Here is a 21,990-nt window from a genome sequence, read left to right as displayed (position 1 = left end):
TCAAATTTACATTTAAAGATTAAAATTTAAGTGAAATAAAACTTTTTAGTCTAACGATCATATGTGACAACACTTGTTGACGACCAATAATGACAAATAATAACAGTGAAAAATGATCGATGATGTAAGACTTTAATTGATTAATTGGATATATAAGTTAAAGATATTCTATTTAAAATTCATAATATTTCACTTAATATTCAAGATAAAGTATCGTTTCCATAAAATATTATTTATTATAATTATTAACTTGGACATTAAATATCAGGGTCGATCGAAATTAAAAATGACTCTTTTATTGTTATTGAATACCTTACAAGTAGTGATCATTTAGTATCAATTTAATGACAGCATCCTTTTATGAATATTATCATAAATAAGCCAATAGTTCATCACACGGAAAGAGAAAAACCTCAATGGCTTTCCAAGAAGAAGGCTTCCAGTTTCTATTTTTTTATGCAATGAAATCTGCACATTTAGATCGAGTTTTGTCAGATTATGTACGTCCCCATGTCTACAGCGTTGACAACCGATAAATCTAAGGTTAAAAATGGTTGGATTATTGATGTTTGAAACTTTGTCTGCTGGTGCCCATGTTGTTGGAACATCCCATCACATTTTTTTCCTTATTATTACCAATAATAATACTCATTTCATCTTCTCCACTCACTTTCTGCGTCGCTTCCCCCACCGCTTTCTATCCGCCCACAGCGGTCCCGGCACCTTCTTTAAGAACAATCCGATCGTCGCTCCATCCCAAACTCGCCATCCTCGTTACTGTTTCTCTTGTCTTGCTTCTTCTTTACTGTTGGCAATGGGGTTCTTGTTGAAATTCTTCAAACGCCGTAAACCCACGGCGGCCAGCAGCTGGGCCGATGAAGAAAAGGGAAGAGATTTAAGCGTCAAAGAAGGTAAAGGGTTTGTTAAGAGGTTTAAATGGGATGAGATTAAGGATTCGACTAAGGATTTCTCGCGTTTGATCGGACAAGGAGGGTTCAGCAATGTCTACTTGGCTAACTTGTTGGGTTCCACCCTCGGAGCAGTCAAGATCCATGTCGGAAATGATCGGTTAAATCAAGTGTTCAAACAGGAACTGGATATTCTGACCAGAATCCGACATGACAACATCGTTAAATTCCTTGGCTACTGCGACGATCAAGGTAGTTGCTTTAACTGTTCAACAATGGAAAAAAAAAACAAACAAAAAAGATTTAGTATTTTTTATAATATTTTTTCAATTTTGTTTTACAGAGGAAGGTGCAATGGTGTTTGAGTACGTTCCGAATGGAAATTTACAAGAGAAACTCCATGGAAACGGAAAGGAATTGCTTCCATGGAAGACCCGTATTAGCATAGCTTTTCAACTTGCTGAAGCAATCGAGTACTTGCACGACAAATGCAGTCTCCAGATAGTTCATGGCGATATCAAAGCTTCGAACATCTTGTTAGACGAGCGGTTCAACTGCAAGCTCTGCGATTTCGGGTCGGCGAAGATGGGATTTTCATCGACGGTGGTGCCGCCAAAGACGAAGCAGATAATGGTAGGCTCGCCGGGGTACACCGACCCTCATTATTTGAGGACCGGTATTGCTTCTAAGAAGAACGATGTTTATAGTCTGGGTGTTATTATTTTGGAGCTTGTGACTGGGATGGAGGCCTTTTGTCCCGAAAGGGGACAATTGCTGACGACTATGGTGGCACCGAAGTTAAGAGAGGTTGTCGAGGCTGGTGGTGGGGTGGCGGAGATGGTGGATCCAAAGTTGGGTGGTGAGTTAGACTTGGAAGAAGCTAAAGCTATGCTTTTAATCGTTGAACTCTGTCTTCAAAAGTCACCTACCGTTAGGCCTTCGGCTGCAGAAATAGTGCAGACAATGAAGGATAAAATCGGTTCTGTTGATTCACGGTTGTTGCCTCCGGCCAAAGAGTACCATTGTTGATTGATTGATGGTGATGGTCGTGTTTGATTCAGTTCGTTGCAATTGTTTGTACATACACAAAAACCAGGGAGTTTCATGGACTGTTTGCCCCTGGATTAGATGCGATCTATTGGTCGACCAGATCGAGTTCAAGATTTTGCAAATGTAAATTGAAACATCAAATCTTTAGAACAAGTGATTTGTACTGTAAATTCAACAGATGAACTGGATATTGGATGTTTGTAAGTGCAGTTTCCAGAATACAAGTGAAAGATACAAACTAATAACTAAAACAAGCTGCAAATACCTAATTACTGTATTCAACCTCATGAAACAAAAAGGAAATCGTTTCATATTTATCCGATGTGTTGGTACACTAAAAACTTGTTAATCCAAAGAAACAAAGAAGAAATCATTTCATCTTAAAATATACAAACTACTTCTCAGCTCGCTTCTTGGGATTCAGATAAACCTGAAATTGCCCTTCGATGTGAAGGGTCTCGATGACAAAACTTCACCCACGGCACCCTTGCTTCTCTCTTAATGTTGGGTCCCTGAAGAGAACGATTGAAGCCAGAAGGTGAGATAGGATCCAATGGCCTCAAGGGCAATAATTATAATTATCCTTCATGGAAGATGGAGTCTAACCTCTGAATATGGTCGAGAATAAGGAGCCTGGGTCCAGGGGGTATTTTCACATCTCTAAGAGCACTGAAACACGATATATGCCGATTTAAAGGCCATTACAATATATCGAAACAGTTCGTAAAATGTTAATTACAAAGTTAAATTAAGATGAAAACATCCGACTGCTTGCCTGTCAATGAGCAAAGGCAATGTGGTATGCCTTGACAAGCCTTTTTTGAAATTCTTCTCGTAGTTCTGCAGGCCGAGACTGTTTAACATGGATTTCGTTCTGGAATAATTCACATCCTCAACAGGTGGTTGAGGAAACTGCATTTCTGCAGGCCAAGTTTCTAAATTGATAGGGAAACAAGATCAATCAAAATCAAAACGATCTTCAGAAACTGTCATCTCATTTGCTACTCAAAATAATATGTACTTGATTAATCACCTTCTAACTGTACCAGTCAATTTGTGCAGGCTTAATTCTTAGCAGAGCTTGACACGGGCAATTTTCCCGACCAAGCTACAGAGCTAGAATGGAAAATAAGTTGGCTCCTAAATGGCAACAGCCCTTAAGAGTCTCCAGTGAAATACAAGAGAACATTGCCACCCAATTAAGGCCCAAAAAAAAAAAACTAGAGAGAGACATAGACTTCATTATCTCAAATTCTCTGTTGCTGAATCAAACTGGCTACTGTTAGACCAATGCAAGAGAAAACATTCCTTTCTAATTGACCAAATTCAGAAAGAAAGAAAAAAAGGCAGCAAAGGTACGCTAACATGAACAACCTTTTTGACCATAACATATGGAGAGCTAAGCTTGGTTCGACCTTAAAAAATGACATCGAGATTTTCTTTTCATCTCAACAAGGATCACATTGAGATTCAATACACAACCGAGGACAGATATAGGATAAAAAACACTTCTAGTGTGTATGTTGGTGTGCTGTACTCTGATTATGACTAGTAGAAATATCCTATAGCCACAAACCAACTGAAAGTAAGCAAGTGGCGATGAATTGAACCATCATAAAAAAGGGGTTCACCTAAATTGCACGTCCTCCTTCCATCTCAATCTTTTCATAACACAAGATATGCCGGCATTGACACCCGTCATTACGGAAAAGTTTCGAGCTTGTACCAAGGGACCTCCTGATAGAGCCTGCAAACAAAGTAAAAATCTATCATATATACACAGCATCGATTATGTTGAAGCCAATACTTTTTAAACAGCAGGAAATTCAATTAGCTTGCACCAAACTTTTAGGACATTTATACTTTGATCACTAAACTTTTAATTCGTTTATATTTTAATCATTACCGTTTTATTTTAAATGGGATGGAGTTTTGGCGGTTTGAAAGGAAGCCTAATATTAGTTGGAACCTATAGAAGCTATTGGATTTGAGAGATGAAGCTCGAGCTTTTTATGCACCAACACCAAACCTCCAAGGCATCAATGTTCAAAGAATTTGATCTTCAGTTCGACCGGAGGAAGTTAAAGTTGCATAAGATCTTGTGATTTTTCCTTCATGTTCCCAAGCATGCCATCACCGGGTGGATGGCCATCCTAGGGACTAAAGACAAGTTGTTGTAAATAGGGCTTGTTGTGGATGAAAATTATGTTTTCTGTGATAATTTTGAAACCAAGAATCATCTTTTCTTCGATTGTCACTTTTTTAGGAATATTTGAGAGACTGTTCTGGTAATGTGTCTTCACAGGAAGGCTACGAATTGGGAGTTGTTGTTGAAATGGACTTCCTTGTATCTTAGGTGTAAGTCTTTGATTTTCTTTATACTTAGGATAGCTATGAATACTCTTGTTTATTGTGTTTGGAAAGAGAGAAATGGAAAGCAGTTTAAGGGAATTGTAAGGGGTTGACACTTGACAGGTGATGCTGGATATAATTTATGAGATTGTGAGAATTAAACTTACTTATAGGAATATAAATAGAGGAGACGTTGTAAATAGAGGCCTTTGTGTTAGTTGGGGTATCTCCTTGTAGGGTATCCTTAGTTTTTATTTGGTACCTTGTTGGTTGTAGCAGTTTTTATGCTTTTCTTAAATAATACACACAAATTTATTTAAAAATAATCGATGTAACATATTTATAAATATTTATTTATAATAATTATAAATGACGGAAAATACACAAACATAACTCTTTTATAGAATACGAATAAGGCTCTACAAAATATTGATAATAATTAGATGAAGTAAATACTTAAAATTTGATTTGTATATTTTAAATATGTTTCGCATAAAATATGTTAGTGACTTAATTGATAAGTTTTTTGTTTGATGGCCAAAATAGAATTGATTTTATAATTCAGTGACTAAATATACCATTTACCCTTCTCTTCACGAATCACGGGTACAACGATTAAACTGATCCATAGGCACTAAATTTAACCAGATTCTATAATGGAGGGACAAAATTGATATATTAGAGGGACTAAATGGAATAGTCCTTACAACAGAGGGACCTGCAACAAGTTTTGTCGGGGGGAAAAAACATTCTCCATCATTTTCTATTATGTTTTTAGAAAGAAAAAACAACAATCTCTCACGTGGCGTGATTAAATTAAAGTTGAAAATTAAGAAATAATTTTATCCTAATACCTGAAAACCGTCGTGGAACTGCTAAGAACACAACCAAAGGTTTGATTTCCAACCAAACATAAAACCAATCTAAATTAATTAGTCTTAATTTCTACCGATTAAAACAAAATCATTTTTCAAAATGGTAGGATTTATTATTGGTCAATGAATTTGTTTGACGGTAAAGATCTAATTCCCTTCCCCTTTATATAGTTCTTCCTTTCCCATTCACGTCCCTGTGAATCGTCAAAATGTACAAATTCTTTGTTTTCAAGGTAAGGATGCCTTGAGAAAAGAAAATATTTTCATGGAATTCCCTCTCTTCTGAGAAAACAAAGGAAAGCAGCATTAAACGCGAGCTTTCCCTTTTTCTTTCTTTTTTCAGTTTTGCTTAAAAAAGAAGGAAAGCTCGCTTTCATTTTCCGGAAATTTTGAAAGGATTTCAAGTCAAAACGATGGTGACGTTGTTTACGATCCAATTCCACGAATCCGCATTGTCGCTGTTGTTGTTGTTGCTCGTCGTTCCTTCCTCTTCTTCTTCTTCTTTTGCTGTCGGATCGCAACGGAATTTCACGACGGGGATCTTGTTGCCGTCCGATGCGGCGGATGCGTGCGGTGTTTCGCCTCCCTCCCGGCGTTCTTCGTGCCCGGTCAACTGCTTTAGGACGGATCCCGTTTGCGGGGACGACGGAGTTACGTATTGGTGTGGGTGTGCAGACGCACATTGCTCGGGGGCTAAGGTTGCGAAGATAGGATTCTGTAACGTGGGAAATAACGGCGGGACTGGATCTTTCCCTGGTCAGGCTTTACTTGTGTTGCATATAGTTTGGCTCATTGTTCTAGGCATCTCTGTTTTCTTTGGCCTAATCTGAATTTTCTTTCTGTATTTTTTTAAAAATTTCTAAACATTTTCCTATTTTAAATCAGTCACCATTAATTCACTGAAAAAATATACTTCTTTTCTACCTATCATTTTCAACATGGATTTTATATTTTTTTTATTAGAAAATCCTCATCTTTTATAGTCACCATTGATTCAGTGAAAATTTATTAGATTTTCTTTCCTAGCTATCATTAATGAAAATTTTAAATTCAATTTTGATCAAACCGTTATCACCTATGATAAATAAAAATTATGTTCTTACATTTTCATATTTAAAAATGAATGTAAAATTATAAGCAATTATATAAACCTTACCCCCCAAAAAAATAAGGAGTTACATAATAAATTTTAAAATTTAAATTTTAAAATTTAAGTATTTAAATTATATTATTATATACAAATAAAAAAACTAAATTAGATAAAAAAAATTAACTTTATAAAATTTTGACATAACACTCGTGGGTCCATCTCTATGAATCATTTTGAAAACATTTATCTTCACCCCTTTCACATATTCATAAGTCATTTTAGACTTATTTTTATCCTTTTAACCAATTGTTTTTATTTCGAACCTTTGAAAGACTATATTAAAATTTGTTCATGGAAAAATAAATTATAATATAAGTAATACAAATATATAATATTCATGTGAGTTAATAATAACTTAATATATAAAATAAATGTTTAATGTAAAATTAAGTGTTAAAACTATACTTAAAGTTAACTTTAATTGTTTAAAGAATTTTTCGTTCAAAATAAATGTCTAGCGTTTTTAACGTTACACTTTTAAGTGCATAAGCTGCAACGGTCGTTAAAAAAAATTGTTATCTGGCACATGTCATGTTTATATTTTTAAAAAAATATTTTATAAAAAACAAGAATAATATTATTTTCAAAATAACATCACATTCTTTTTGAAATTTAAAAAAAAAAACCTCAAAAATCTCTAATCCTCAATTTTAATTCTCTTCCCTGTTGTCGGCCGGCGCAGACGGTCACCACTACCGTCGATTGCAAATACAACAAGGCAAAGTAAATACAAGATACAGATCACAAGACATAATCGCCCAAAGTAAGGTATTAAAACAAAGGCAATTTAGGTATTAACTAAAATTTCAATACTGTAATACACAAATTGTGGTAAATAGGAGATTCACGTTTGCAGGATTCACCATTTGTGCGCCTAACCACTGCTGATGCATCATTACACTCTTTCCCTCTTTAAATAAAAATAATAATACATTTGAGATTAGGTTTAAGGAAATGGATATTAAGTTTAAGGATTTATAGATATAAAGAGATTGAGACGTGACAAAAGGATGATTGATAGTGGAAGTTTGCCGATGAGTGAGTGGTCGTATGATGGTGATAAAGACGATCGGTGATAACGGATGACAACTGATAATAAGGGTTGGAATGAGAAATTTTAAAATTCATATTTTTTTAATTTCATAAAATTTTGGGGTTTTTTAAAATAAATAATACTTTAAAGTTTTCTTTAAAATAATATAAAATTCTGAAAGAATATAAACACGAGATGTTTTAGTTAATAAAATTTTTAACGAACGTTATGATTTAGAAACTTAAAAATATAATATTTAAAACATTAAACATATATTTTAAATGAAACTACTTTCAACCTGTTGGGGATAACCTACTACCTTAACTCTCCTCACCCCCCATTATATAGAGAATAGGGTAATCTAATTTTTTTTTCCTTTCATACAAGGCAGATCACAGATAGTGGTTTGGTTTCATATGGTGGAGGCGCGGTGGGGCCAACTATTACATATTTGTAAATTTTGTAGGAATAATAATTTATGGAATGTTTTGCTTGTAGATTAAGGAATGAAGCAGTCCATTGGATTCGGTTCCTTCGAAACTTAACTTTGTTGGTGATAGAGACCACAGCTTTGTTGACCAAAGCGCATAATGATAACAGGGAGTTGGCTGTTCAAATGATCGAGACACTCTAAATTCATAGATTATTTTCAACCAAAGGTTTAGGTTACCACATAAGCCACATATACCCTCAGTTACAGGGTAGCTTTTTATTTATTTTTAATTAATATGAAATAATTATAAAATAATATTTATTTAAAAGAATTTAAAAAAAATTAATATACTTATATTGTATATATAACTATTTGAATTTAAGATATTTAGAAAGAACAATTTCATTTTAATTACGAAAATCATTTAATGAATTCAATTTAACCTATTTATTGTCTACTCTTATTTTGCTTAATAATAAAATGCAATAAGAAAATAAGATTCTCTTAACAATGATAATCTTGTATGTATATAATTTTTCTTCAAAATAATTTGAATATTTTTTATTATTTTACATTTAAAAGAATAATGGGCTTAATGGTAAAAGCATAGATTAGCTGACAACTTTCACAGCGGAATATGATCAAACGCGGGCATTAAGTAAAGCAAGCTATGGGCCATGGAACCTCTTCAGGAAACCCTTAATCAAAATCTTCCATATCCAAATCCTAATTCCCTCTGAATCTTCTCTCAATCCTCTCACCTTTTTCTACAACTTTTAAGGTTCACGAACGATTCCTTTTCTTTTGGTTTAATAAAAGCTTATTATTATTCTGAAAAATAATAATAATAAAAGCTTATTATGGCTGTTATTTCACTGAATTCACTGCTCATCGGAATCCGATTCCGACCAACTGATGAGGAGTTGATCGATTGTTACTTGCGGTCCAAGATAAACGGAGTGGTTCTTCTTTTGCCCGCTCGACCGGAAGTACCCGAACGGAAACAGGCTCAACTGGGCTACCGGTGCTGGTTACAGGAAGGCTACGGGTAAGGATCGGAAGATAAAGTCCGGGTCTAGCTTGATCGGCATGAAGAAAACTCTGGTGTCTTACACCGGCCGGGCTCCTATGGGAAAGCGCACCAATTGGGTTATGCACGAGTACCGTACTACCCTCGATGAGCTCGACGGCACCAAGGCTGGACAGGTATTTTTCTTTTGACTTGAATATTGTGTTTTCAGTTTGACTCCAGCTGAGGGTTCGATCCTTGTTCCGTGTATTGGTTAGTTTTGCTCATATTGTTTGATTTTCCGGTGTCTTGTTCTGCAGAATCCTTTTGTAATTTGTCGTCTATTCAAGAAACAGGACGAGACTATCGAAGATATTAATGGCAACTACGTTGATTCCGGCTCATCGTCTCACACCGAAGACGTGCAATCTGAGTTTGATGTGCCTCGAGACAAACCTACGGTGGAAGTGAAATCCGATAAAGTTCCCTATAACAGTGAAACTTGTCTTGAAGGTTTAGATAACAAAATGATGTACCATTTAGGAGGTCAACTGGTAGAAATGGCACCTGCAGAGGTGAGAAAATGAAACTGGATTTGGATTTAGATTTCGACATGGATTCGGATTTTGCTGTCATTGCTTTTGCGCTTATGTTGTTTGATTTTCAGGTGGATGTACTTGGAGAAGCTTTGAATCATTTTTATGATCCAATGATGTAGCCACTGGATCGGTAACTCTTTTCTCCGTTGCATTCGCAGATCGAAGCATAGCCTTGGATGTTAGATCATGTCGGGAACGATTTCAGTGGGGTGGAGTTCGAGTATGGTTCTAATGAAAATGATGCCTGTACTTCCCACTTCATGCATTCCATACTAAAAAATTCGGGTGTCTACCACAGCAACGACTCGGGCTGTCAAATGAATTTGATTATTGAAAGAGACACCCAATCCCATGGCTTTTGGTATGGATGGTGGATCATATTGTGAATCCGATGCTGACATGGTTCGAGTTATGGTGAGTGGCAGAATCAAGCTCCTTACATATTGCTTATCTGACGTTCCTACTGCTACTGCTTTTGCGGTCGAACATCATAGTGCGTCTAGATTCATTGTAATGTCTCATGGTATTTTTATTGGATATTCTTACGGGACGGGACTGGCAATGATGACAGAGGAGTTCCTCTAGAGGTTAAAGCGACAGCACATGATATTAAACTTTCTGGTGATGGGGCATTCTATAATGTGCTAAATAGCAATGGCGGATCGAGCAATCACGTGAACGCAACATATAAAATCGATACTGAACCTATCACTGGAATCAAGATTCGATCTTGCACTTGTCGAAGTCAACCAAACATCGAAAACTTGGTCACACAGGGGACTGCATCAAGAAGGTTTAAACTTCAAGTCCATCCTCGCTCCGAAGAAAAGGAAGATGATTCAAAACCCATTGTTACAAAGGTAAGGAATCTGTAAATAATGATAGTGTTAAGCCGTTGCCGAATCCAGATATGTATATGAACATTAATAAGGTTGGTTGTCTTTTTACAGGGCGTACAAACCGTGGAAGACGAAATCACTGTTGGCGACAATGCTGCTCCTGGCACCACCACCATGGATGAACCCGAGGAAATATCCATTTCCGAGTTGAGCAGAAACAATGTTTCGAGGTTAAAGACCAAGATTTCAGTTCATGAAAGAGGTTCCGCTTCGATGGTTAAAGAGGTTTTCAGCTCGTCGGCGGCAGAAGTCATTTAGCATTATTATGTTTCGAATTGTTACTGTGATATTAATTTTGTTTATAGCTTTGGTTAGCACATTGAATGTTTTGTAATTTGATACCATCTTTATATTAAAACTTAGATATTATTAAACTACTAATCATTCCAAATGTTTGGAGTATCCAATCGATCGATTCCATAATCGATAGAAAGTTTATTGAAGTGATGATAAAGTAATAGACGAGTGAACAATGAGTTTGAATGAAAAGACTTGTGTTCACTCGTCTATATCGTAATCGAGATTACCTGTCTAAAGTGCTCGATAAGGTCCGGACACATAACAATGGCAGTATAGCACTTCAGACCCCCAATGCATATAGGAGTAAGCAACCCTAAAGCAAAGACATCATCTTTGACCCCCAAATTCAACAATGAAATTCCCTTCATTCAAACTAACTTGAAAACCATTCTATACATCCTTATCTGATCCAAAAGAGAAGACACTTGTTAGCAAAATCCAGTAGAAATCGAACTCTAAGCATGAGTTCGGGATTCGATTTTCTGACATGGAACGGAAGGTACGAAGCCGAACCTACCGAGTCCTCATCCGCCGTTGAGATCTCCAATTCTTGACATGGTCTGACGCATGGCAATGTGTCGTCCAACACTCACAAGGAGCAGCAGAATCGCAAACATAACAGTAACACTGCATCAAACCAAAACAAAAATCATTAGAACAAAATCCAAATGATTGAAACCATGAACAAACCTAATCCGCCAGTAAAGTAAAAGACTGTTTGTAGGCATACCAGGCCACAATGTCTCTCATGAGGTGTAGTATCAAATGGAAATTGCAGACAAAGATGCCTTGAATGTGGATAATCTCTACAGGCCACCTAAAACAACATCAATAAAAAAATCAAAATCACAAAAACCAAATATCATTGTTCTTTTGGTAGACAAGAAACAATTCCCAGAGATCTAAATTAAACTAAATTTGAAGTTTTTTTCTTTCAAAAAGTGTAAATTTCAAATATATTAGCAAAAAATTTGAATTTAAATTACGAAATTGGAGAAAACAAAACCTGTCCACGCTCGGCGACTACGGAGAGTTCATCGTCAACATCGCCGTTGTTTGCGGCGTAGAACTTGGCAATGTCAATGGGATTGAAAAGGTTAAAATCAATGATAAAGCAATCCTCAGTCTCCTCAACACGCTTCATGTCGACGATCTTTTTCAAACAAAAAATGGATCTTAAAGGACTCCCATCCACTGGATCGTACTTGTTCTTCTTCTCCTTCCTCTCATGCGTCAGTTTCTTTATGCTCGTATCTTTCTCCGCTGATGAAAGTACTGCCTCTACCTTCTCCGCCATCGGAGTTTCGCTTTTGCTTGATTTTCGACGCTTTGCCATTGAAACCTTGTGTTGCTTCACTTTCCGATTAAAATCCTTTGATTTCCTTTCTGATAGATGATTTTTTTTTTAACAAGTTTGAATTTTTTTTCTTTCTTGAAAATTGAATTTGAAAGACAACCGTTGCTTGGATTTCCCCCAAAATAAAAAATAACCTCGGAATCTAATTCTGCTCCAGTACCTCTACGTTTTGAACTTTTAAAATTTAGTCCTAAGTTTTCTAATTCCAGGAATTTAATCCTTTACTTGTGGAATTTAAAAATTAAAAATAATTTTAGTTCAATTTTTTAACATTTTGATCTTTCTTATTTTGGACTCTCATATTTAATTTGGATATACGACTTACAGTCATTGATTGTTTTTTCACATTAGTCGACTCTAATTTATGATTTATTAGTGATCTTTTTATAATTTGATATGTTTTTATGGTTTGTTTTTCGATGCCGTTAGATCTGTTCGTATTTATATTTTATTCGAGTTTTTTATTTGAATTTTTAACATTTTTCTTTTATGTTCTTTATATGATCTCAAATGACTAGCTTATTTTGTCAATAGTTATAAAAAATTGTCATAATTTTATATTTAATTTATGCTTATAATTGTAAACCTTTATTATGGTTTTGGATATTTCATTTTTTTAATAAAATTAACCAAAAAGATACAAATGTATAATATTTATTCTTTTAGAAAAACTTAATAGGGTACGAAGTCCTTAATTTTTTTAAAAATGTTAACTAAATTATTAATCTTTTTACACTCATTTAAATTTTAAATTGAAAAATAAATTAATTAAATAATTAAACCAATTAAATCTTTAAATTAATTTTAATCTTTAACTCTTAACAAAATTTTCTAAGATATTACTATCACGTGTTACATCACATTTCTGCCATATAGAACTTATAGATATTTTAAAAAATCTAAAAAAGTTATTTAAATATTATTAAAAATATTTAAAAATACTCTTTGATAATATTTTGGAATGATATGTGATATCAACTTGTTCAAAATAATTATTAAAGTTAACTATTAACGTTGATTAAAAAAACGAAGCATGAATCTATCAAATAGCCTCAACAATTAAAAGAATTTTTTTTTTAATTCTTGAGTTCGAACAACTATGTAGTAAACAAGACTTCCATTTCCTTCTTTTCAACTAAATCGTGCACTTCCTCATAAAGTTCCTCACCAACTGTTTCCTGCACATACTTTTGTCAAGTTTCGTAGTTCACCGTTCACATTAGCAGAAACGATCATCGGGTGACAGACCACTAGCTTTGATGTCCTAATTAAAAAAGTTTCCTCACTTTACAAAATAGTCCCTCAATCTTTTTAAAGTGTTTTCTGATAGTGAATGTATTTTGTCTGTATTATACATTCTTTTTACTGTAGAAATCAATTATTAATTGCAAAATCATTGCAACAAAAACAACAAGTGTATCAAAATCTCGTGCCGTGAACCTTTTTTGGGATAAAGGTTGCCACTTTCCTTCTATTTCCTTTTCCTCTCACTCGATGTGATAATATGTGTGTTCGTGTCGTGTTTATTTTATATTTTCATTTATCATAATAGTATTTAAGATATTACGTGTTTATGTAATTTTTTATACAATAAATTTCCGCGTTATATAAAATACTATAGTATATGTATTTATGTTATAAGTTTGAATCGATTTAATTTTAAATATAATCGAGATTTATATAATTATCGGACACAAGAGAATTACATACCATGATCAGTATATGTTAATATCGATAGAGAAGAGACTTAAAAATGATAGAATCTGAAAGTTTGAAAACTACAGAAAAACATCAAGAATCTGATAAAAAGATTAGAATATTATCTCACACATCAGTGGAACATTGAGTCCCTCTACTTGAACCGATGAACGGACTCGTCGGTACAGCACCAGGTCCAAACGCCACAACCGACACACAGTTAACGTTAAACCGATATCGGCCGGAAACCCAACTCCCGACTTTCCACCTGAGTTTCCCGATAACTTTGAAGCTCAAAACCATCCTCCCCACACTCTGATCTCGTCCGACTTCGTAACCGAAAGACGGAGCCACGGGGAAACCATTTCCCTGCAAAACCACAGTCAACAAGTTGCTCTCTTCATGTCCTTGGTAAAACGGAGGAATAGGGGTATCCATAGTGATCTGCTGGCCTTTATACGAAGCGTAAGCTTGCAACTCGTCGTAGTAAATGCCGACTCTGTTGTTGGGGTTGTTGGAGAGGAAGGTGAGTTGGATGGACGAGTTGAGGAGCGAAGGGCGAGTGAGGTTGAGTTGGTAGATGTCGGCTTGTGTGAGGGAGAAGTGTGGTTTGGAAGGGTGGAGGGTTAGCCAGATGAGGAAGATGAAGGTTAAAACGATGGTGAAACATGAAGAGAAAACGAAGAATAGTTTCTTGTAGAACTTGCTGATGGGAAAGCTTTGTTTCTCGGCGCAGTGTTTTGGAGATTTTGAGAGCACCTGAGACATTTGCAAGAGAGACGAGGAAGAAGGGTTGTAGTTTACTTTTACATAGGCTGACGCCTGAGAAATTGTGGCCGATAGGCTTTAATAAAGGGCGAAACTCAAAAAAGGCAGCAATTGTTTTTATGGTCTAATTTTAATTTAGTCCATCTACTTTATTAACTATTACAAATTTAATCTTTTTATTTAATTTGTCATGATTTGATCACGGTACTTTGCTATAACTAATTTTTTTTTGAATTTCCAATTATATAGAAGGTATAATATATTAGAGATCATTGAACTATATAAAAATGATTTTTTATACTACAAAAGGATCATTAAATTTTTAAATGGTTAAAAACTTGTCATTAAAAATTTTCAAATTATTACAAAATAATATTTAAACTGATCAAACTATTATAAAATACTCATTAAATTTATCAAAACTTATTTTTATTTTAACATTAAATGGGACCATTTTACAATTATTTAAAAAGTTATTTTATAATATTTAAAAGATCATTGATTCAAATTTTATTTTTACGTAATTGAGTGACTTTTACTATCCTTAATCTTTACATACATGTAAATTTTATGTTGACAAGATTTAAGAACGGTTGATAAAAGAATGAGGTCATATATTCATTTAGTACCCGAGTTAAACTCTAATCTTATGTAAATCATATATTTTGATTATGTTTTATAAATAAAGTGTGTTTTTAATATGTTTAGATATATATATTATTTAGAAGCTTGTTGTTATAATGAGGACGACTAAAGTACAAATGCAACTCATGTATGGATGTGTTCAAAGTTTAATAAAAATCACACATCATGGGTCCCAAGAGCCTCTATTAGGACATATAGCCCCACCGGATCAAATCATGAATATGCATGACATGATGCAGTTTCAAAGAACCATACAACAGGCTTCAACTACAAGTTTTAATACATCCTTAGTTTTTATGATTTAATTGTTCTGTTCATTTCAAGATTAAACTATTTGTTTTTCTCATAATATAATTGTAGATTTATTTTTATCTGAAAATGTAATTAAAGGCGATAAAATTTTAAGGAACTTGTCAATATCCAAAGAGTACGATTTCGATTTATATTCTCATCAACAAGATTAATGGTCGAATTTTTAAATTATCGAATTTTAATTCGATACGATATTAACAATAATGCTCTGAAAATGGTGTAACGAACCGGAGTGAACCAAAGCGTGATATAATCATCGTGTAAAGGTAGCCCAGCCAGAAGAAGTTAAACCCCCAATGATTCATGGAAACATGAAGAATCTGCAAATTGATTTTTGCAATGATTTTATGGGCGTCTTTATGTAGCCGCTAAGAAAAGGGCATAAACAATTCCTTAGAACAAGCATGTCAATACATTTACCCTAATCCTATCAACTTTTGGTAGCAGAGACTTGTGGTAAGGTTGTTTTTAATTGTGAGATCGATCGAAAATTTTTATTATTAAATATTATATTTTTATAATAATGTTATCGTAGAATATTAATTACAATATAGAAAGATAAAATCTTTACTATTTTACGATATCCCCGTAATATAAAAATTAAATGTTAAAGTTTTTAATTAGTTATATAATCGAAAGATCTCTCAATAAAATTTATTAATTAATTTAGTTTTGTTAGGTAAATGAGGCAAAGGGACCCTCTAAATTGGTATCTTTCAAAGGAACATCACAGTGTGGGTGGGTTGCTTAGACGTTTGAAATTAGAAAAAAAGAAGAGGTTTTTTTCCCCCTTTAAAAAGATTGATCTTTTTTCCAGTTCTTGTTGAGCCCTTCAATTCAATCCAATAGAAAGTTGGCTGACCCCTTGACTCCTCAAGAAATCATTTTGATTCATTGCTAACATCCCCCCGTAATTTGCTATCTTAAGACTTCTTTTAGTTTCTTGTCGGCATCCACTTGATCAGCTTGTGGTTGACGAAAGAACTGACCCTTAAACCTCGGGATTATATCAGAAAAGGCAAGTTAATATATGGTTAATATACGGTGTTACCGGATACATTATAATATATTTAATAAATTCGGTTTAGCGCTATCGGAAATATCGAGTAATAACAATGTTGTAGGTGGAAATCATGAAGAAAATATTAAAAAATTTAGCAACCGATAAAGTTAGCTTGTCGGTTTGTGTCGATAAAAATGAAAAATGTATCGCTCCATAGCAAAATAACAGGTAAAAATATGATAAAACCGGTTTCATTATGATAAAACCGGTAAACCGCTACTGGATCATGGTTTTCAGAACCGGACCGGTTTTCAGAACCGGACCGGTTAGTGAACCGGTCATGCTACCGGTTCACTGGTTCAACCGGTCGAATCGGTCCGACCGCTCAGAAGAACCGGACGACGTCATAATTATTTAAAAAAATTAAATAAAAATACTAAAAATATTTAATAAAAAATAATTTTTTATATCACAAGTCATATTCAAAGCAAGTCATAACATATATAAGTTAAAAACCATAAAATCAAGTGAAACAAAATGATTCAAATTAAGTACAACATAATATTTAAGGTAAAAACATATTAAATAATAAATATAATTATATAACTATAATTAAAAAATAAATTTGGGGTTAAAAAAATCATAACAAAATGATATTGTTTGGTTTAATTTTTTTTTAAAACAATCTCACATGGCTAAGAAACATAGAAGAACATCCCAAAAGTCTAAAGAGTAAAAATATGAGAACAAAACAATCTCACATTGCTAAGAAACATAAAAGCGCATCAGAACTAACTTCTATAAATAATAGAGATAATTTGACATTCAAAATCATGGAGCCTTTTGGTGAGCATTGAGTGAACTATTCTTTCACTTCAATCAAGCTCGAATTTTAGGGTTCAATCGAGCTTCTAATTTTTTTTTGAGTTCAAGCCTTTTTGAGTTCAAGTTTCAATATTATATTTCGAGTTTGAGTTGAACTTGATAATTTTTAGCTTGTGAGTTTAAGTTGAGTTGAGCTTACTTTTAAAGTTTTCAAGTTCGAGTCGAGCTCAGCAATACTCGAGTTCGATTTGGCTCGTTTAACAAACGACGTTGTTTGGTTTAATTTTTTTTTTTAAAACAAAAATCTCAGTTTTTCCCGGTTTTCAGCCGGTACGGTTCGAACGGTTCAGCGGTTCTGGTCGGTTCACTAATAGCGGTTCAATCGGTTTAGATTGAACCGGACTAAGCAACGGTTCCCGGTTGAACCGGCCGGTCTGGTCCGATTTTCAAAACAGAGTACTGGATATATCGAAAGTATCGATTAGATTTAAAATAAGTATCAACACTTTTGGAATTTAAAAGAAAAGAAGTAATAACGCCTATAAAGTGTCGATACTTTATAAAAACGTATCGATCCATAACAATATAACAGGTATAAGTATGACAAAACCGGTCACGAAATGATAAAACCGGTAAAGAGTTACCAGATATATTAAAAGTGTCGATACGTTAATATAAGTATCGACACTTTTTGAATTTAAAAGAGAAGAAGTTATAGCGCCTATAAAATGTCGATACTTTATAAAAATGTATCGATCCATAGCAATATAACATGTAAGAATATGACAAAACAGGTCTCGAAATGATAAAACCGGTAAAAAGCTATCGGATATATTGAAAGTGTCGATAAATTAATATAAGTATCGACACTTTCGTAATTTAAAAGAGAAGAAGTTATAGCACCTAAAAAGTGTATATACTTTATGAAAATGTATCGATCCATAACAATATAATATGTAAAAATATGACAAAACCGGTATCGAAATGACAAAACCGGTAAAGCGCTACCAGTTATGTTGAAAGTGTCGGTACTTTAATAAGTACGCGTAAAAAAGTATCGACACTTTCAAAGAAATAGGTAAATATCCTATCGAAAGTATTGACACTTCACATAAAAGTATCGACACTTATGTAATTGTATCGATTAAATATAAATAACATATCCGATGTAAATATAAAGGCATAACTAAATTTCTTCTGAAAATAGATAGAGTTTTTGAAATCGAAACGTAATTGTTGTTGCATTTCAGAACGAGTTTCTACGTTGAAGTTTGTTTGTTTGTTGCTGTATTTTAAATCGAAATGTACGTTGTTGAAACTCTAGTTTTTTATTATTACAGTCATTAGGGTTTTTATGTGTTGTTGTTTGGGGTTTTCGAAGTAAAGAAGTATTTGGGACCGATTATATGTAGAAAGTGATCTTCTAGGTAGATGATAAATATCGATACTTTTATTTAATATTATAGGTAGAAAATGATATTATAGGTTGTATAAATGTGTCGATACTTGGAGTATTGAGTGTTCCCATTCGTTTGAAGGAAATAGGGAGGTTTTGGGACCAATTATTATATAATATTATAGGTAGAAAATAAATATGGATACTTGTATATAATATTGTAGGTAGAAAATGATATTTTAGGTTGTATAAATGTGTCGACACTTGTTGTAGTGGCCATTCAAATTCTTTTGAAGAGCAACCGTTTTACCACAATAGTGGCTATCGATTTTTGTATAAAAGTATTTGATTTGATTTGCGTAAACTGATATATGAAGGAAAAATGAAGTCAATGGGTAGAAAGTAACCAAAGGGTGGATATATGTACTTCTAGTAAGTATCAATTTCTTTTTGTTATTATTGTTGAAATGGTAATTGAATTAAAGTATTTAAGAACTTTAAATTGATTACAAATTTTAAATGTTGACAGTATGGTCGAATACAAAAGGATGAAGGAAGATGGCACACACAGCGGTTCGGTATGTAAAATGAAATTGACATTGAGTATTATTTAGCGTTAATGTATTGATTAAGAAACGTTTATGCTTAATATTAGGTGACAAAAGATGTGAGGTCGAAATGGAATTCTATGAGTGATGCTCAAAAGGAACCTTACATCACACAGTCAAGGAATGATAGTAAAGAATACAAAGAACGGAGGAAAGCACATGAAAAGAAGGTATTCATTAAACTTGTAAATACGTTGATACAAGATATATAAGAACAATAACATTATATATTGTTAAAAATTGTAGGATGTGTCGACAAGGTGCAACATAAAAAGGGTGTATTCATTAATTGAACAACTTAAAAAGAATGATCAGTTGAATGTGCTGAGTGAAATGGGGTTTGGATCATTGATAGGAGTAAATGATCGACCAATTCAGAGGGAATTGTGTCGATCCTTGATGGAGCAATTTGATGTCAAACAATGTATTGCTAAATATGGAGATTATTCATTCCCTCTGGGGGTATCGACTGTTGCAGCCGTCTTGGGGGTACAAAACAAAGGCAAAAGTGTTGTAGGAGTAAGAACTGGAAAGTACTTGCCTCCAAATATGGTTTGAATCATAATTTGAATATAAGTTGTTGGATAATGGGATCGTATGCGAATATTAAACGATCTCGTATGCCACAATCAAAATCAACTAAGAGAAAAGATGACAAAAGCTACCATGCTACACAAGAATAACAAAAGGAAGCGATGATGTAAATGTAGGGTTAATTTTGTATAAGATTTTTAATTTTGTATATGATTTATAATTTTGTATGTGAATGTAATTATGTATGAGATGAGAAAAGTTATCAATAGGTTGTTGTACATATTTCTTATACACGGTAGGAGTCTGCATTATTCCAAGTGTCACTAACATAATTATCATCATGTGCGGGACTGAATGGCCATTCCATATTTAGGTATGTTCAATAACTACAAAATGCAATAACTTTAAAGTAATAGGTAAATTTACAATGTAGGTGGTAAAAATAGAAAATAACACTGAAAAAATTAATAAACATAGATTTGATTCCAACATTTTGTCCAAGTATGGTTCCCAAAACGTAATAGGTAAAATATACCAGTTTAATGAGAGTATGGTAAACATATGTGTCGATACATTTATAAAAAGTATCGATCCCAAAAATATCGAGACCCATAATTATAATGTAATAGGTAAATTATGAATCTAACCGGTCTAAATACACCGGTTTATGAGAAAACATGTGTACATAAAGTATCGACACTTGTTGAATTTGTGTCGATACTTTGTGTCCAGAATGATTTCCTTACCAAGTGCATGGAAATGTGTCGATACATTTATAAAAAGTATCGATCCCAAAAACATCGAGACCTATAATTATAATGTAATAGGTAAATTATGAATCTAATCGGTCTAAATACACCGGTTTATGAGAAAACAGGTGTACATAAAGTATCTGTAACACCCTCAACTCATATCCGACCTGGATACGAGTCCAGGATGTCACATTGACTAAATAAAACAATACTTAAAAAAAACCGATAAAACATTTGAACTTATTTTATTAAAAATACAATAATATACATATATTAATACAAGTTTATCAAAATACTCAGAGCATACATAACTTAACCCTTTAGTTACATGCCAACATCCATTTACATAACAAAATGACCTACTGATTAAGTTGCTTCTGATCTGATAGTTGCAGGAGTAATGTTGTCCAGGTACTTAACCTCGATCGTCTACTTTATTGATCCTACGTGTGAAACACTCACACGCTAAGTCATCGACTTAGTGAGGCAATATAATAATATCAATAAATATAAAGGAATTGCCAAAAATGAGATGGGTTGCAATGATAAGATGTATGTAAACAATGCAATAACCAGAACCATGTTTCTTACACATATACTTATCAAATTCACATTCATAAGTTCACCTTATTAAGTTCATTAGCCCATGGAACCATACTGAGAACCTAAGGTATACGAGTATTGTGAGGTTGTGCACTATGCTATCACCACAACTCGTATAATTGCACCGAAGTGCCACGTAGAATTGCACCGGATGCCGCGTAGAATTACACTGTAGTAATAGCTTGACATCTAGCCCTTTCTCTATAGCTCTTAAAGCTATCACCTCTAGCCCTTTCTCTATAGCTCTTAAAGTTATCACATTTGCAAGAAATGCTTGACATCCCTATAGCAATAGCTTATTAGCTGACATTACTGACATTACATTTGCTAAAGGATTAAACCTTTCACTACTCACACTTATCTCTGTTCCTCCTGGACTTTTCAGGGTTACCTTTTTCAATCTGCAATTAACATCTCCATAGTAACGGAATAACCAATCTATCCCCAAAATCACTTCAAACTAGTCAAAGAGTAATTCTATCAGATTAGCAGGGAATTCAATTCCCTGAACCTTTATGGGACATCTCTTACAGACTTTATTCACCCGAACACTATAGCCTAAAGGATTTGTTACTATAATCTCATTACGCGTAGCTTCTAAGGAAATCATCAATTCCTTTACTAACTTACTTGTAATGTAAGAATAATTAGAACCCGGATTAATCAGTACCAATACTAATTTATCATACAGCTGAAAAGTACCTGCTATAATAACAGGGTCATCACGGTCTTCACTTGTCTTTAGATGGTACACCCGTGCGGTTGACCAAACTTCAGGTTGAGCAGAGGATTCAGACTGGTTCCTTCCTCGTCATCTTTGTATGGCAGAACCAACTCTTTCAGATGGTGCAGGCTCACCAACCATCAATGGACAATCCCGA

General features: G+C 33.8%; 5 protein-coding genes and 1 pseudogene across 5 annotated transcripts; 3 read left to right on the top strand and 3 right to left on the bottom strand.

Annotated features, from left to right (window-relative positions):
• Nucleotides 1–504: 504 nt before the first annotated feature.
• Nucleotides 505–2,029, top strand: LOC120140544 (probable receptor-like protein kinase At1g33260). Its single transcript, XM_039155513.1, has 2 exons — nt 505–1,160; nt 1,252–2,029. Exons 1-2 carry the CDS (start codon nt 551–553, stop codon nt 1,935–1,937), a joined length of 1,296 nt encoding a protein of 431 aa, XP_039011444.1. The 5' UTR covers nt 505–550; the 3' UTR covers nt 1,938–2,029.
• A 323-nt stretch (nt 2,030–2,352) lies between these two features.
• LOC120140532 (chloroplastic import inner membrane translocase subunit HP30-2-like) lies at nt 2,353–4,110 on the bottom strand. Its single transcript, XM_039155501.1, has 6 exons — nt 4,096–4,110; nt 3,590–3,705; nt 3,441–3,520; nt 2,734–2,893; nt 2,565–2,627; nt 2,353–2,470 (listed from the first exon to the last, which is right to left on the bottom strand). Exons 1-6 carry the CDS (start codon nt 4,108–4,110, stop codon nt 2,431–2,433), a joined length of 474 nt encoding a protein of 157 aa, XP_039011432.1. The 3' UTR covers nt 2,353–2,430.
• A 1,447-nt stretch (nt 4,111–5,557) lies between these two features.
• LOC120140546 lies at nt 5,558–6,079 on the top strand. The gene has a single exon (XM_039155515.1). It carries the CDS (start codon nt 5,599–5,601, stop codon nt 6,013–6,015), a length of 417 nt encoding a protein of 138 aa, XP_039011446.1. The 5' UTR covers nt 5,558–5,598; the 3' UTR covers nt 6,016–6,079.
• Nucleotides 6,080–8,486: 2,407 nt separating this feature from the next.
• On the top strand, nt 8,487–10,689 carry LOC120140453 (annotated as a pseudogene).
• A 392-nt stretch (nt 10,690–11,081) lies between these two features.
• Nucleotides 11,082–11,997, bottom strand: LOC120140455. The gene is made up of 3 exons (XM_039155443.1): nt 11,615–11,997; nt 11,339–11,425; nt 11,082–11,235 (listed from the first exon to the last, which is right to left on the bottom strand). The coding sequence occupies exons 1-3, from the start codon at nt 11,942–11,944 to the stop codon at nt 11,122–11,124; spliced, it is 531 nt and encodes a 176-aa protein (XP_039011374.1). The 5' UTR covers nt 11,945–11,997; the 3' UTR covers nt 11,082–11,121.
• Nucleotides 11,998–13,769: 1,772 nt separating this feature from the next.
• Nucleotides 13,770–14,469, bottom strand: LOC120140454 (NDR1/HIN1-like protein 26). The gene has a single exon (XM_039155442.1). It carries the CDS (start codon nt 14,429–14,431, stop codon nt 13,790–13,792), a length of 642 nt encoding a protein of 213 aa, XP_039011373.1. The 5' UTR covers nt 14,432–14,469; the 3' UTR covers nt 13,770–13,789.
• Between the last annotated feature and the right edge of the window lie 7,521 nt (nt 14,470–21,990).

The sequence above is a fragment of the Hibiscus syriacus genome, unplaced genomic scaffold, assembly GCF_006381635.1.
Source record: "Hibiscus syriacus cultivar Baekdansim isolate YM2019G1 unplaced genomic scaffold, ASM638163v2 tig00110785_pilon, whole genome shotgun sequence".
NCBI lineage: Eukaryota > Viridiplantae > Streptophyta > Magnoliopsida > Malvales > Malvaceae > Hibiscus > Hibiscus syriacus.
The sequence above is the reverse complement of the archived record's forward strand: the minus strand, read 5'-3'. Positions and strand labels throughout refer to the sequence as shown.

Bases quoted from the DNA above. Each gene is read 5' to 3' on its own strand.
- LOC120140544 (XM_039155513.1), top strand. From the start codon at position 551: ATGGTTGGATTATTGATGTTTGAAACTTTGTCTGCTGGTGCCCATGTT. The intron at 1,161-1,251 runs GTAGTTGCTTTA...TTTGTTTTACAG, and splicing joins TGGCTACTGCGACGATCAAG to AGGAAGGTGCAATGGTGTTT.
- LOC120140532 (XM_039155501.1), bottom strand. The intron at 3,521-3,589 runs GTGAACCCCTTT...TTGTGGCTATAG, and splicing joins AAGGAGGACGTGCAATTTAG to GATATTTCTACTAGTCATAA. The intron at 2,471-2,564 runs GTTAGACTCCAT...CGTTCTCTTCAG, and splicing joins ATTCTCGACCATATTCAGAG to GGACCCAACATTAAGAGAGA.
- LOC120140546 (XM_039155515.1), top strand. From the start codon at position 5,599: ATGGTGACGTTGTTTACGATCCAATTCCACGAATCCGCATTGTCGCTG.
- LOC120140455 (XM_039155443.1), bottom strand. From the start codon at position 11,944: ATGGCAAAGCGTCGAAAATCAAGCAAAAGCGAAACTCCGATGGCGGAG. The intron at 11,426-11,614 runs GTTTTGTTTTCT...ATGTTGTTTTAG, and splicing joins TAGTCGCCGAGCGTGGACAG to GTGGCCTGTAGAGATTATCC. The intron at 11,236-11,338 runs GTATGCCTACAA...GGTTTGATGCAG, and splicing joins ATGAGAGACATTGTGGCCTG to TGTTACTGTTATGTTTGCGA.
- LOC120140454 (XM_039155442.1), bottom strand. From the start codon at position 14,431: ATGTCTCAGGTGCTCTCAAAATCTCCAAAACACTGCGCCGAGAAACAA.